We start from the raw sequence: 14,071 nt of genomic DNA, 5'->3' as shown, positions 1-14,071 counted from the left end.
TAAAATATTATTGGTCTGGGTGGCTTTGACGGTTTATTGCGATTGGTTTATTTTCTGCTGCGTTGTGAATTGTCTATTTTTTATTGGCTCCGGAGGATCTGATTAAATTGTTGCTCGGTTGAGCAGAAGTGTCAAAATGCCATCTAGTCTATTGCCAAATAGGCCGTGTTTCTGTTTCCAAAGTTAGGTAATCTCAACATACACGAAGCGCCAAATATGTTGCGTAATATTTCTAAATTAACTGTAACGCAGAGAAAATCTGGAGAAGACCTATCTTATATTACTGTCACAATAAAATGTAGGCTACATTGGCTAACTGTCATGTCTTTGTAAAGCAGTTTTTAGTGGCTTGTTTATTTGGATTTATTTCTAACAATAACAAATTTTTACAATGATATATTTATGTGTGTGTGTGTGTTCAACAAAACTGTCAGATAAAATACTTATAATAGGCAACATGGCGAAAATAACATCTATATTAGTCTGTAGAAAGATCACAGAACATTCAGGAAACACATATGCATTGTATTCCTGTCTTCATATAGTTTCCAATATTTTTGTAGTAATTTTTAGCAGTACGTTTTTAATCAATTAATTTACCATGATCATTTATTCCTTTAGATGTTTTATTAAGTGCAGGTTAGACAGGGTTTATTTTTTTTTTATTTATCGAAAAAATGTGTTAAACTGAATGAAGATGGCACATTATTTCATCTATATTTTGAGATTTTATTTTCCAAAACTTTATTTCAAACTTTCAAGGCGACACTATTTTAACTGTTTGTATGTCTATAAAATCACTTCTGTGAATCTTATTTAAAACAGACATTAAAATGTAACATTTCATCTTTGACCTAGATTTCAAACCTTTTTAATTCTTCAAGATCATGCTGTAAAATATCAAAGCTTCATGTCCATTCCAAAAGCATAACGCTAATCAGAGATTTTCAAAGTTCTTTAATTTATTATTCTGCAGGTATAAATTATACTAAGAATTATAGCATCAAAACATACTGAGTATAGATGCATCCTCTTGCTCTTGTACACCATTCGTCCTAACAAGAGGAATGTAACCTCATTGCCACGACTAAATAAAATGGCAACAGCATCTTTGTGGCATTTCTGTAACGTTACCAGGGATGACACTTCAGCTACAGTAGCAGGGCTACTAGTATATTGCAAGGCTACATCTGAAAACAAATAGTACACAATTAAAAAAAGGTTCATTTGGATGCAGCAAAAAAAGTGTCAAGGTGCATTTTAGCAGGAATAGTGAAGAGCATCCTCTCTGACATCTGCCTATGTCTTTGCATTCTTGGCTTGAATATATTCCTCCATTTTCTTATTCAAGTCACTGAAGTCAAAAGCGGTTTCTTCTGCCCAGGCTTGCAAAAAAAGCGGAAGCTTTCTGAAACGTAAATCAAGAGATTACTATTAACTGATTATACCCTTACAATCAGATTCAAATGATGTGTGAATTTCATGTAATATGACATGTAATATTACAAAAGATATCTGTGACATATAACATCGCACAACAATGATACTGATATCTTACATTGACTTGGGTCTGTCTGAAATACTGTGTGCTTCTCTCCAGTGTGCCAACGCTTCCTCTCTGCGATCAAGCCTCCACAAGACCTCAGCGAGCCACATCTCTGTATTCTTGCAGCCTGGTGAAATTCAATTCCACATGTAAACTTGAGAAGGACTGTGCAACATAGCCGACTAGGCACAACAAACAAGTCCCACTGACTAATGACAGCACATCATCTGAATACCTGGAGACATCTGCAGACCGAGATGAAGATCTCTCAGAGCCTCCTTCAGCTGACCACTTTCTAAAAAGCAGAGTCCTCTACCAGCTAGTGAGTGTCCTTTTGCTGTTTCCAGAGTCGACACTTTGTCAACCATTACTTCAGAGTTTCCAGGATGTTTTTCTTTCCAGTCTGAAAGATTGAAAAGATTAAACAGAATGAAAATAAACACCATCTCTTGAATGGAGATCTGTTATTAATAGAAACCCAATGATAACTTTAGGACAGGGGTGGGGAACCTTTTTTCTATCAAGGGCCATTTACATTTTTGTAACATCGTTTAGGGGCCATACTAAATTATAGGTTGGCTGGATTATGGTAAAAATCATAATTGCGATTATTTTGGTCATACTTGTAATCACGATTATTTAAAACGATTATCAGTTGAAGTCAAAATTATTCGCCCTCCTGTGAATTTAGTTTTTTTATAGGCCTATATAAATATACATTTCCCAAATGATGTTTAACAGAGGAAGTTTACACAGTATTTCCTATAATATTTTATCTTCTGGAAAAAGTCTAATTTGTTTTTATTTCAGCAAGAATAAAAGCAGTTTTTAATATTTTGTCATTATTATTAATCAATATTATTAGCCCCGTTAAGCAATAAATGTTTTTGATTGTCTGCAGAAGAAACTACTGTTAAACAAAGACTTGCTTAAATACCCTAATTAAGCCTTCGAATGTCACTTTAAGCTGAGTATTAGTATCTTGAAAAATATTTAGTAAAATATAATGTACTGTCATCATAGCAAATATGAAAGGAATCAGTTATTAGAAATGAGTTATTAAATCTGTAATGTTTAAAAATGGGTTGAAAATAAATATTTCCATTAAACAGAAATTGGGGGGGGAATACAGCCCGTAGGCCGGATGTTTCCCACCCCTGCTTTAGGATAAAAATTAACAGCAAGTGTGCTTTTTCTTAATCGTCTTAGTACTAGATGTTCGAGTTTAGCCATGGTCACACCTGGTATAAAGATGTGTTTTCGTAGATCTGATCACAAGAAGACAAAGAGCCACATTACTGTTCAAACCTGCCATTTCTCGGATCTATCAATCTAATATTGTGAAAGCTAGAACAATTTCCATAAAGCACAAAAAGGTATTAAATGTAGCAGATCAATCAAATACACTTTATCAGTTATAAACTATACTGTAATTCATTGTCAGTTCCAATGGCCTAGGGGTTAAGTGTGCAGACATATAACACAGAGGTGCACATTGTGACCAGAGTTTGAGTCCCGGTTCAAGGTCCTTTGCTGATCCCTCCCCTATCTTTCTGCTCTTTATTCATTCCTGTCTCCCTTTCTGCTGTCCTATCAAATAAAAGTGGAAAAAACTATACACGTATATAGAAAGAAAATATAATTATTTTATTTCTGATCTTCTCCTAATACACACTTTTTTTCTGATTTAGCATGTATACTTGTTTATTTTCATTGTATTTGTTTAACAAATATTATAGAACATTGAAAACAATTTAAACAATTCATTCATTCATTTTCTTTTCAGCTTAGTCCCTTTATTAATCCGGGGTCGCCACAGCGCAATGAACCGCCAACTTATACAGCACATTTTAATGCGGCGGTTGCCCTTCCAGCTGCAACCCATCCCTGGGAAACAACCACACACTCATTCACATTTATACATTACAGACAATTTAGTCTACCCCATTCACCTGTACAGCATGTCTTTGGACTTTGGTGGAAACCAGAGAACATGCAAACTCCACACAGAAATGCCAACTGACCCAGCCAAGGCTCGAACCAGCGTCCTTCTTGCTGTGAGGTGACAACACTCCCTACTGCGCCACTGCATCGCCAACAATTTAATTGTCTTTGAATAAAATTATTATGCAAGGATCAGGAATTGATCATTAATTTTCTTTTGGCTTAGTGCCTGATCTATCAGGGGTCACCACACCAGAATGAACCAGCAACAACACTGGCATATGTTTTAAGTAGTAGATGCCCTTCGCGCAGCAACCTAGTACTGAAAACACCCATACATTCTCACATATACACACACACACACTCATACACTGTGGCCAGTTTAGTTCATCCAATTCACCTATAGCTCATTTTCATTTTAATACTTCTTTGGACTGTGGGGGAAACTGGAGCACCCATAAAAAAATCGACACGAACATGGGGAGAACATGCAAACTCTGTACAGAAACACTAACTGGCCCAGTTGAGACTTGAACCAACAACCTTTTAACTGTGAGGTGATAATGCTAACCACTGAGCCACTGTGCCACCCCTAGGAATTGGTCAAGTCAAAGAAATTAGCAGCCATAGCCTTAGGGCTGGACGATATGGCATAAATTTATATCACAATATATTTCTTAATTTCGGTCGATACAATATAATTCCCATATCGATATGGACAAAATTTAAAAAGCCAGGAATAATCTGCCAAGAATGCACACAATAGATGTCTGTACCTACAAATGTCTGCAAACTGAATTTGCAAAGTCTATAATACTTCTAGGCCAGGGGTGTCAAACTCAATTCCTTGAGGGCCGAAGCCCTGCACAGTTTAGTTCCAAACCTGCTCCAACACACTTACCTGTAGGTTTCAAACAAGACTGAAGGACTAAGTTAGTTTGATCAGGTGTGTTTAATTAGGGTTGGAACTAAACTGTGCAGAGCTCCGGCCCTTTTGGAACTGAGTTTGACACCTGTGCTCTAGGCTCTTGCAACTTTTTTTTTTTTAAATAAAAAAGTACAAAAAAAAAATAATGTTCACTTTTTATTTGTATTTAGCCTTTGCAAACAGATGAATCTATTCATACAGTAGTTCTGGTCGCTTTTCATCTTGAATGTCCTTTAAGGGTTATATCTGTCTATTTATATTTGTGTATAATTACCCAATTAAATTAAAAGGTTTCACATAAAATAGTTCTTATATATTTTATATAGCCTATTTATATAGACTAATATTGTATATTATTTTATATAACACACTTTCATTTATTAATCACTATTAATCACATTCTTTCTATATCATTAGCTTTGCAATAACCAGATTCCTGATAAATATGTTTGACTGAAATCCTACACGGAGGGCGCAGTTTCATCTTCTCTCGATCAGGCTCATTATCCGATTTACTCTTGTTTAAAAAAAATATGCATATGTATGCTTGACTGCCTCTGGCATTTTTGAAAATACATACGTTATTTAGTAGGCCACTACGTCATTGTTTATTTTCGCTGAAGATGAAGAGAGTACAGTTCATTTACTTCTTCAACTCCTGCCAGGAACATTCAGTGGCACATCCACTTCTGGATGGTGTTGAAAGTGGACAATCTCAAAACATTTTCACCCTGTTGTTCACTTGTGATTGGATAAACGAAAATGCATTTTAAAGGGGTGGTCCACTATGATATCATATTTTAGAATTTAGTTCATATATAATGTGCATTGTGAAGATAATATCTCTGAATGTAAGGCACTTGAATGTAGGTTTAATGCAAAGACACTAGCTTTTACAGATTAGCTTAGCAAAGCCTCCGGCAAACAAATTTGGGGACTACAAAAAATACATCCGGGCTAGTGAGATCTCAAGGGTTTCAGTTTACACGCATTCACCTCACACATAAAACCCACACAGTGAAGGCACGTGGCCAGAGGCACTGTAATGTTATAGCAGTGAAAGCTAAATGCCGTCTCCTAAATGTAATTCCACAGAGATTGTACTGTTTCTGTATTTGGGCTTTCAAAGGACAGAGAGAGAAATGAGAAATGCATACAGTTTAATTTTATTATGTTCCAGAATTTTTTTTTAAAACTACATAACTAGCATTTGACAAAGGACAGCTTCCAGAATCTCTCTCGGTTCGTCTAAAACTCCTCCAATCAACGAAGTCTAAAACTCCAATCGATTAGTCTAAAACTCCAATCGATTAGTCTAAAACTCCTCCAATCGACAAGGTTGTGGATTGTAAGCCACGACCTGTGAGTATTATTATTTGTTAAAATTGATCTACGCAGAGTTTCTAGCGTTTCTAGAGTTTCTAGCGTTAACAGTATGATGTAGCGAGTACTTAAACAAGTATGTAAACACGGAAAAATACTGTTTGGCAAAGTTAACAATTTAACTACAAATTCATATTTATCAGTCAAACTGGTGTAAACACCCACAATCTTCAGCAGCGCTGCAGTGTCTCTCTATACGGACGCTTTCCCTGCATTCTACATTTCAAATAACAAACTCCAAAAAGATATGTGAATGTTTCATATTACTTACACATGTTTATTCCGAATATATGTGAAATACACTTGTCAGATTTTGTTTTAGAGAGCAGACGCAAGCTGTATGCTCTTCATTTCTGTCTGATTTAGGCAGCTAACCCTGCTAACAGCTGCTTTGATCGGACTGTTTACACAGCTCAAAAGCGCATGCTTTCAGGGAAGTGAAGTAGAGTCAATGTGCAAATCACAGCACATTATGTTATTGGACCAATCAGAGCCTCAAGGGTGGACCTTTCAGAAGAACTAGCAAATATGTCGTTTTCATGTTATCCGAGTAGCTGTATGTAATCAAAGTAAGATATATGGAAAAATAACATGATTTTCTACAAGTGAAGCATGAGCACACATTGCTCTGCATCTTATAAACATAACCAAGCCTTAAAAATACACTGTGGAATACCCCTTTAATACAAAGTGTGAACAGGCCTTAAATGTCAGACTAGAACTAAGAGATTACTCACCTTTCTGTTTGACAAACACTTTCACCAGCTGATTGATTGCTCTGAAAGGAAAGAACAAGAGAGCATTAGAAAAACACTCGGTGAGACACCTAGCTCATATTATCCTACTGTACCTTGTAAAATGTGTAATAGCCTCTTTGGTGTCCTTCAGTTTCCAGTGAGCTTGTGCTTGAAGGAGCCGGGCTGCACCAGCCCATAACACAAAGTCCATGTTTTCAAGTACAGCATCACTGTCAGCTAAATGTTGTTTTTCAGCAGCATCAAGCAGCAGCCTCTCAGGAATGAAGTCCAGGGTGCTTGTGATGACCTCCTCGCAGACCACAAGAGCATCTCTATACCTTTGAGCTTTTAATAAAGCAAATCCTGCTTCAATGTAGACCACTGGGATTTTGGGAAAACAAGTGCCATTTTCTGTAGGTACCTGAAACACAAACAGATAAATCGGAATCAGTAGCAATAAGTACTATATTGACTTGATTTGTAGTTTTGTATGTCACATTCTCATTATATACTGTAAGAAGGGTTGTCATCAAAATTTCAGCCAATTGTCTGCTCTCTGTAGCAGAGGCAGGGCTTCACAAAGCACAGCAGATAGAGACAGTACACAGGTGAAAAGAAGTGTTTAGTGTTTTGCTGATGATGATTAGATAAACTGGTGCAAAAGTACTTGGTTTTAAAGCAGCAAACCCCACAGTTTCAGTGAAAGTGTAAAAATGGCAAAACAAAACCAAAAAAAATAATTTTAAAAGTTTGATATAAAGCTACTGCAGCTGATTAAATTTAAATGTATATTTACTAAATGAGTATTATCACAATAAAACCACTGTATTGTGGACATTTAAATATTTTTAATAGTGTGTGTCATTACATTTGCTCCCCGCCTGCGCTTTGTTTTTAGATTAGTATTAATTGAATTGGGTTAATATGTGAGACTAGGTAACAAAGCAAGTCATAAGTGTCTTTTTTAATTGAGATGTATACATCACCTAAAAGTTAAATAGATACGCTTTTCATTAATGTATGGTTTGTTAGGACAGACCAATATTTAGCCGGGACACAACTGAATATCTGGAGTCTAAGGGTTCCTAATACCACACCTTTACATTTTTCTAAACGAAGTGCTTCTCTATGGAGGACCAGGAGTTAATATTTCATATTCAGACAGTGTGGGTCTGTGATAAATAATGACAATCTGGGGTGCTGATCTGGGATGCGTTTCCCTTAACAATGACGTAACTCGTGGCCGAACTATCATAGTATGATGCATCGTTTGGGAAAAGAACGATGTAGTGAAGAATGTTTCCCAAAACCCATAGTTTCTCTGTCACAGATCCATCGCTTGAACCCGTTAATTATGAAGTAAAACATCCATAATGATGCTCTAAACGGGGTGGAGTAACTACTTCTTTACAGTAGAACCCCAATCATTTCCCTGTGCAATTAAATTGTTTTACATAAACACGCATTTAAAATAAAATCCAATATTAGATTTGGTAAAAACATTGTTTTTCATAATAACTGAAATAAAGACCTTTTTCTTAGAATGCAAAATTACCCATTATGCTTTGTGTGCATGCCAAGGAGAATGCTAAGAACTTCCGTTCAGCAGCTGATGCGTATAAACAGTCACATTTGGACAATAAATAACCAACCCAAACAATTGTAATTCACCTCTGTTTGGCATTAAAAAAAGACAATTCTGACCTGGCATTGCAAAAATATACCTTTACGATTAGACTGTGTGGTCCAGGTTTACATAATAACAGGAATTAAATAAAAAAAAATTCCTAACACTATCTTTTCATAATCGGTAAAATAAATGTTCCAAATGAATACATAATTATGTTTATTAACAAAATCGTCTAATATATATCGCACACCCAAGAGTAGTTACTGTGACAGGTCTAGTTGTATCACATCACTATATGCATTACATCTGAAACTGATGCTTGAAAATTGCAGTACTTACAAGACCTTTTCCATCTGACCGCAGTGATGTCAACAGATCAAGATAGCACTCAACACCATCTGAAATACTGATTGACAATAATATGCCTATTATGAGTAGCATTCTGCAAATAATTCAATAAACTTTGTATTTCATCATAAAATGTTTGTATTTGTATTTGTTGATGTAGTCCAGCATTTGTGCCTGTAATGGGATGACTTACCTGCCATTGAGCACGCATGTGTTAGCCAATGTGTGCAGAATCAGAGAGGGGGAAGGAACTCTGCTAATGAAGCTCATCTGTTCACCACCGAGCAGCATAGCAGGGGAGACCAGTGAAAAACTAGACAAACTTTTATCAGACTGTAGCTGGACTGCCTATGAACAAAGCAACAGATCAGTATTATTACACAAAGACATTTTAAAGTAACACTACAAACAAAGCATGCAGGAAATGCATTCAGAGAACATAAAAAATCCTTTACTGCTTCAAATAAAACCAGTGTTATTCAATTAAGTCTGTCAGTGTCAGCTGAGCCCTATTACTTTCTACATTTACTTGTTCAAACTTAATCTGCTTTGTTGACACTAGAAGACAGTCATGAGACATGGACCTTTGGCACTCACAAATTATTAATTTAATATTTTTAATATTGTAACAACTTGGCATGAACAAAATAAGGACAAGGTCATTACTGATAGAAGTAGCTAATGAAAGTAATAAAAGTGCATGTATCTTAATATATGACTTTCAATTTCAATAGATCCTTAAAATTCCAATTAAAATTCCATGAAACTTCATGACCTGTGAGAACCCTGGGCCTAATAAAGCACACAACATATTCAAGCGTTTTTGGTGTTTCTATAAAACCAAACAGAAAAATCGATGGTAATTTTCTGGATTTAAATATTCTTCAAAACATTTAAAATAATGCACATACACAAGTCAACTAAATATATAACACTCTTTTAGTGTTTTGGGGGTATTTTATTTAAAATACATTTTACACACTGTGCATTTAATAGCAGCCCATTAACTTTACAACATGATTTGCTTCATAAACTAAGCACTTTGGTTAAAACTATTGAACATCTTTAGCTGATGTACTATTGCATAGTCAAAAACACTGGATATCATGCACACAATTTAATTAGCACTGCATCAAAGCAATTTCAGGAGTGGTTTGTGTTCTCTTCATTCACATAATGATCATTCAGGGGATTCAATTATGTATTTTAATGTGGCTGTGACTCTTGAAACTTTATATGGCCGTTATGTGCACAACGACTTACAGAGTAAAGAAGATGCAAGGCCTCCATTTCAGCCTTTGGATTGCCAAGCTGTCTGAACACCAGAGCACTTTGATAAAGTGCACCAAGACAAGAAAAATCTACCTCCAATGCCTTCCTATAATAGTGGAGAGCACAATGGGGCTGATCCTGCAAGAACATAAGAAACATGGCCAGTGAGAAACATACAGGACTTAAAGGGATAGTTCACCAAAAGCGGAACATTGTGTCATCATTTACTCACCCCTCACTTGTCACAAACTCAGTTGATTTACTTTCTTTTGTTGAACACAAAAGAAGATATTTTGAAGAAAGCTAGAAACCTGTAATCATTGACTTCCAAAGAGGTTTTGTGACTATGGATGTCAAGGGTTACCATAAAATCAATCAATGGTTCAGCATAAAAAAAAAGCTCATAAATGTTTGGAACCACTTGAAAGCGAGCAAATACATTTTCATTTTTAAGTGAACTATCGCTATAAAAATCTGCTAAAATTCTGACCGACTACACATCCAGGGGCATTTTTGCTGGGGACAGGGGGACATGTCCTCCCCACATTTTAAAATCCTGTTTGTGTTCCCACACTTTTTTATATTGCACGCAATTTGCCATGGAGGAGTGTGAGCAAGCAGGGCACAGAGAGAGTCTGCATTAAAAAATAACTCTGTAAAAATTCGAATGCTCAGGTATTGCGGTTGAAATTCTCTTCTCAGCCAGTGACGACAGCAATGAAATATGAAGCACCAACAGATAACTTCAATGTCCACATGAATAAAAAAAGAAAATGCGAGCAAACAGCTTCAGAATATTAGGTCATGACAATATTAATATGTCAGAATCTGTCAACACTTGTTGAAGCTAGTCTATCAATTAGCACCAGAAATGTAAACACGTTAGTTTTTCATTATCCAAATGTATATGCTTATGCATGAAAGACAATTATCAAAATAATGATCCAAAACTTTTTTCACATAATTAGTCTACATACAAATATTTAGCTGTATTTCTATCATTGATATTACAAGTGATCCGACACGCACATGTTTTTTTAATTTCCAATTTTTGTGTTAGCTTGAAATTAAATTTGTTAAATCAACCTATTTTTCCCTGGCTTTTGTATCCCCAGTCCTTTAATGTATGTAAATTTTAAAAAATTCCACCATTGTGTGTCCTCCAATTTCTTAAACCAAAGTTACACCCCTAGTTATACTATATGTTAAGATTTTTCTAATGTAACACACAAACTGAATCAAACATAAACAAGAATTGATAAAGGAACTGCTGGTCCAACATTTTGCTCAGGGTTCATCGGTTTGGGGATTGCAGAACAGAGCTTCTTACCAGCTTAGCAAAAGTCTGGCCTGTAAGAGTGTGGATATGTGCCAAGAGACTTCTGGGACTCGGAAGACCTTTAGCCTCCTGAAAAACAGCAAGGGCCTCAGAATATTTCTCTGTCTTCATCTGTTCCACCCCTAAAATAGCATAAAAGAACATATTTTTGGATTAATGGCTACTCTAATACTTATAACATTTCAAAAGGCAAAGAAGCTACAAAAAAAGAGCAACACTGCTTCTCACTGTTTAATCATATGCAGGGTAATCAATCTGATTTGCATTGTGCATTTATATTGATGTCATATTAGTCTTGACATCAATGTCATATTAAAATTGATAACAAATAAAAAAATACTTAATATCTTAGTTTGGACATTTTGAACCTTGGCATATAACAGTGCAGATATGCAAAAGTTCCTTGAGATCCTTTGCTGCCATGGCAACCCTTAGTGAGGTGTCTTCTTCCAGTCTCAGAGGAAGGTTTCGGGTTTCTGTCTGTAGATTCACGGGTGCTGAACACTCCCTCTGAGAGGACACGAGAATGACAGCAACAAAAGACTCAAATATACATTCTGAAAAACAACAGTATTTACATTAAACACTAAAATTGAGTGGAGGTTGCTTAAAAATGAGGCCTGTCACGATATCAGACTGCTGTTAAATGATATATTGTACTACAATTTATTGCGATAAACAATATTATTGTCCTTTTAAAATCTACTTATGCCACTCATTATATAATGCAGGTATGAATATAATAGCACCATAATGGAAGTACTGTTAAGTACACTTAAGAGTATTTATTTTAATTATAGCAACTTTAATGAATAGGCATTGGAATCAGAATGTGCCATGGTGTAAATATCCTAAAAAAATAAAGAAAAAAGGTTAACAAAAAGTGTCCTCTACCACAGGGGTGTCGAACTCATTCCTGGAGGGCCTGCAGCCCTGCAAAGCTTAGTTCCAGCCCTGCTTCAACACACCTATTTGTAGGTATCAAACAATTCTAAACACTCAATTAGTACGATCGGTAGTGCTTATATAGAGTTGGAACTGAAGTGTGCAGAGCTGCAGCCCTAGAGGAACTGAGTTTGACACCTGTGCTTTACCAGATCTATTTTCAGCTTTTAGGCACCCACATGAAAATATACAATAGTAATTTATAGTAAATTTTAGATTTTATAGATTTTTAACCATACTGACACCTCCATTAGACAGTGGATAAGACGACAGGCTGCACATGTTGCTGACGTTGGTTTTTATGTATGGGCAATATTTATTGCATCACAAAAAATGATTGAGGCCATGTTCATGAGCTGTGCGATAAGTCGATATATTGATTATTGTGATAGGCCTATTGACAATGCATTTTTCATTTATCTCTCTCTCTCTCTCTCTCTATATATATATATATATATATATATATATATATATATTTTTTTTTTATATTATTGAAATGTACATTTATTACAAAATAGGCCAACAAATTTTGGTTATAAGGATATTAACAGAAAGCATAAGAGCTCAGCATACTGTTTCTCTCAAGAGCCTCATGTCAATTACTCTAACACATAAAAGACAGAAACATGTTTATTTTTTAACACTTTCAGATTCTTTTAGATTTTTTAAAAGAGTTCCTCTTTTAATGCAATTTACATTACAATATGATGTGTCTGTTTAATTTTTAAAGAAAAGAAATAAGGTACATTTCGCAAGTTTCTTTCTTCAGAAACCTACAAGGAGGATCTAATGATTCTTAAACTGATTTGTATTGACACACCTTGCTGTCAATCTGAGTCAGAAGAGTAAGCACTCTCTCTAGCTGGCCCTGCATGAGCCACAGCATCCACTGGAGCAGCAGGAGCTTGTGGACATATGGCAAATACACAGAGCAGCCAAAAGTGCGCAGAGCATCCTCCCACAGCTTCACTGGCTCAGTGCTGGACACCGGACAGTCAGCAGCCTCTAAAGCTACACACAAACAGAACAGCACAGCTAGGAACACACAATACGGCATGTAAATGAGCAATAAACGACGCTGCTGTACTTACCTCTGAATAAACTGCGGGTCAGACTCTCCTCCATCTCGCTTGGGTTAGAGAAGTCCAGTGCGAATAAACACGTGTTGTATGAAACTGTCAGTTCGAGCTTCAGACGTTCAGTAGCTGCTGGTAGTCCTGTGCAAACACAATTTATGGTTAGGAACTGCAGACTAGCACCCTACTGTAAATCCTGTACGACAGTAAGTTAACGTTACCTTGGGTTTTCTGAAGTAGTTTGAGGCTTTCTGAATAGCATCGCTTACGAACGTCCCGATTGGGTTGAAGGCTCCGTTCATTTTGCTGAAATGGAAATTCTGTAGATGCGTATTTCTGTGGGAGGACTAATGCTACAATTTCAAGTAAACGATTAAAACACCTTTGTTTAACTTAACGTTACCTTCCAAGCCAGAATTATGTTGTTGTTCTCCTCACTCCATCGATCAGCCAAACAGGGAATAACAGACATGTCAAAGCCTTAAAAAAACAGAGCCCTTATACTTCCTAATTTTATGTCTTATATCCACAATCCACTGATTTCCGAAGTGACAACAACCACAATCCACAAGATCTGTTTCGAAATTTCCCTCCTGCAAGTCTGAACAAATGATATTTCATACAGCGCCATCTGCTGTTTGGGGTGCAAAAGCATAACATCGTCTGAGTCATACTGAGTTATGCAATATTTTTGTTCTGATTCTTGAAATATTGGATAACAATTTTTTAAATATAAAAATATTATAAATGAAGAAATTACAGGAAAGAAGCATTAAACTGTCCAATATGTTCAGAGGTCTGGGGTCATCACATGCATTTCTCCTACATGAAAATACTATAAAATTTTGTAGTCAATATTATAGTGTTTTGAAACCATACTATAGTATGTATTGTACTGGTAAATACATCATAAATACTGTAGT

At 35.9% G+C, this 14,071-nt stretch overlaps 1 protein-coding gene across 1 annotated transcript; it reads right to left on the bottom strand.

Annotated features, from left to right (window-relative positions):
- Positions 1-966: 966 nt before the first annotated feature.
- fancg (FA complementation group G) lies at positions 967-13,686 on the bottom strand. Its single transcript, NM_205639.1, is given in 14 exon segments — positions 967-1,408; positions 1,559-1,673; positions 1,782-1,949; positions 6,539-6,579; positions 6,652-6,959; positions 8,508-8,574; positions 8,710-8,864; positions 9,780-9,926; positions 11,119-11,249; positions 11,496-11,637; positions 12,893-13,083; positions 13,164-13,289; positions 13,370-13,454; positions 13,552-13,686. Coding segments are annotated over 14 exon segments (1,854 nt in total). The 5' UTR covers positions 13,621-13,686; the 3' UTR covers positions 967-1,299.
- Positions 13,687-14,071: the final 385 nt, after the last annotated feature.

This window comes from Danio rerio, chromosome 5, assembly GCF_049306965.1.
Source record: "Danio rerio strain Tuebingen ecotype United States chromosome 5, GRCz12tu, whole genome shotgun sequence".
NCBI classification, from domain to species: domain Eukaryota; kingdom Metazoa; phylum Chordata; class Actinopteri; order Cypriniformes; family Danionidae; genus Danio; species Danio rerio.
Note: the sequence above shows the minus strand (reverse complement) of the source record. Positions and strands in the feature narration are given on the sequence as shown.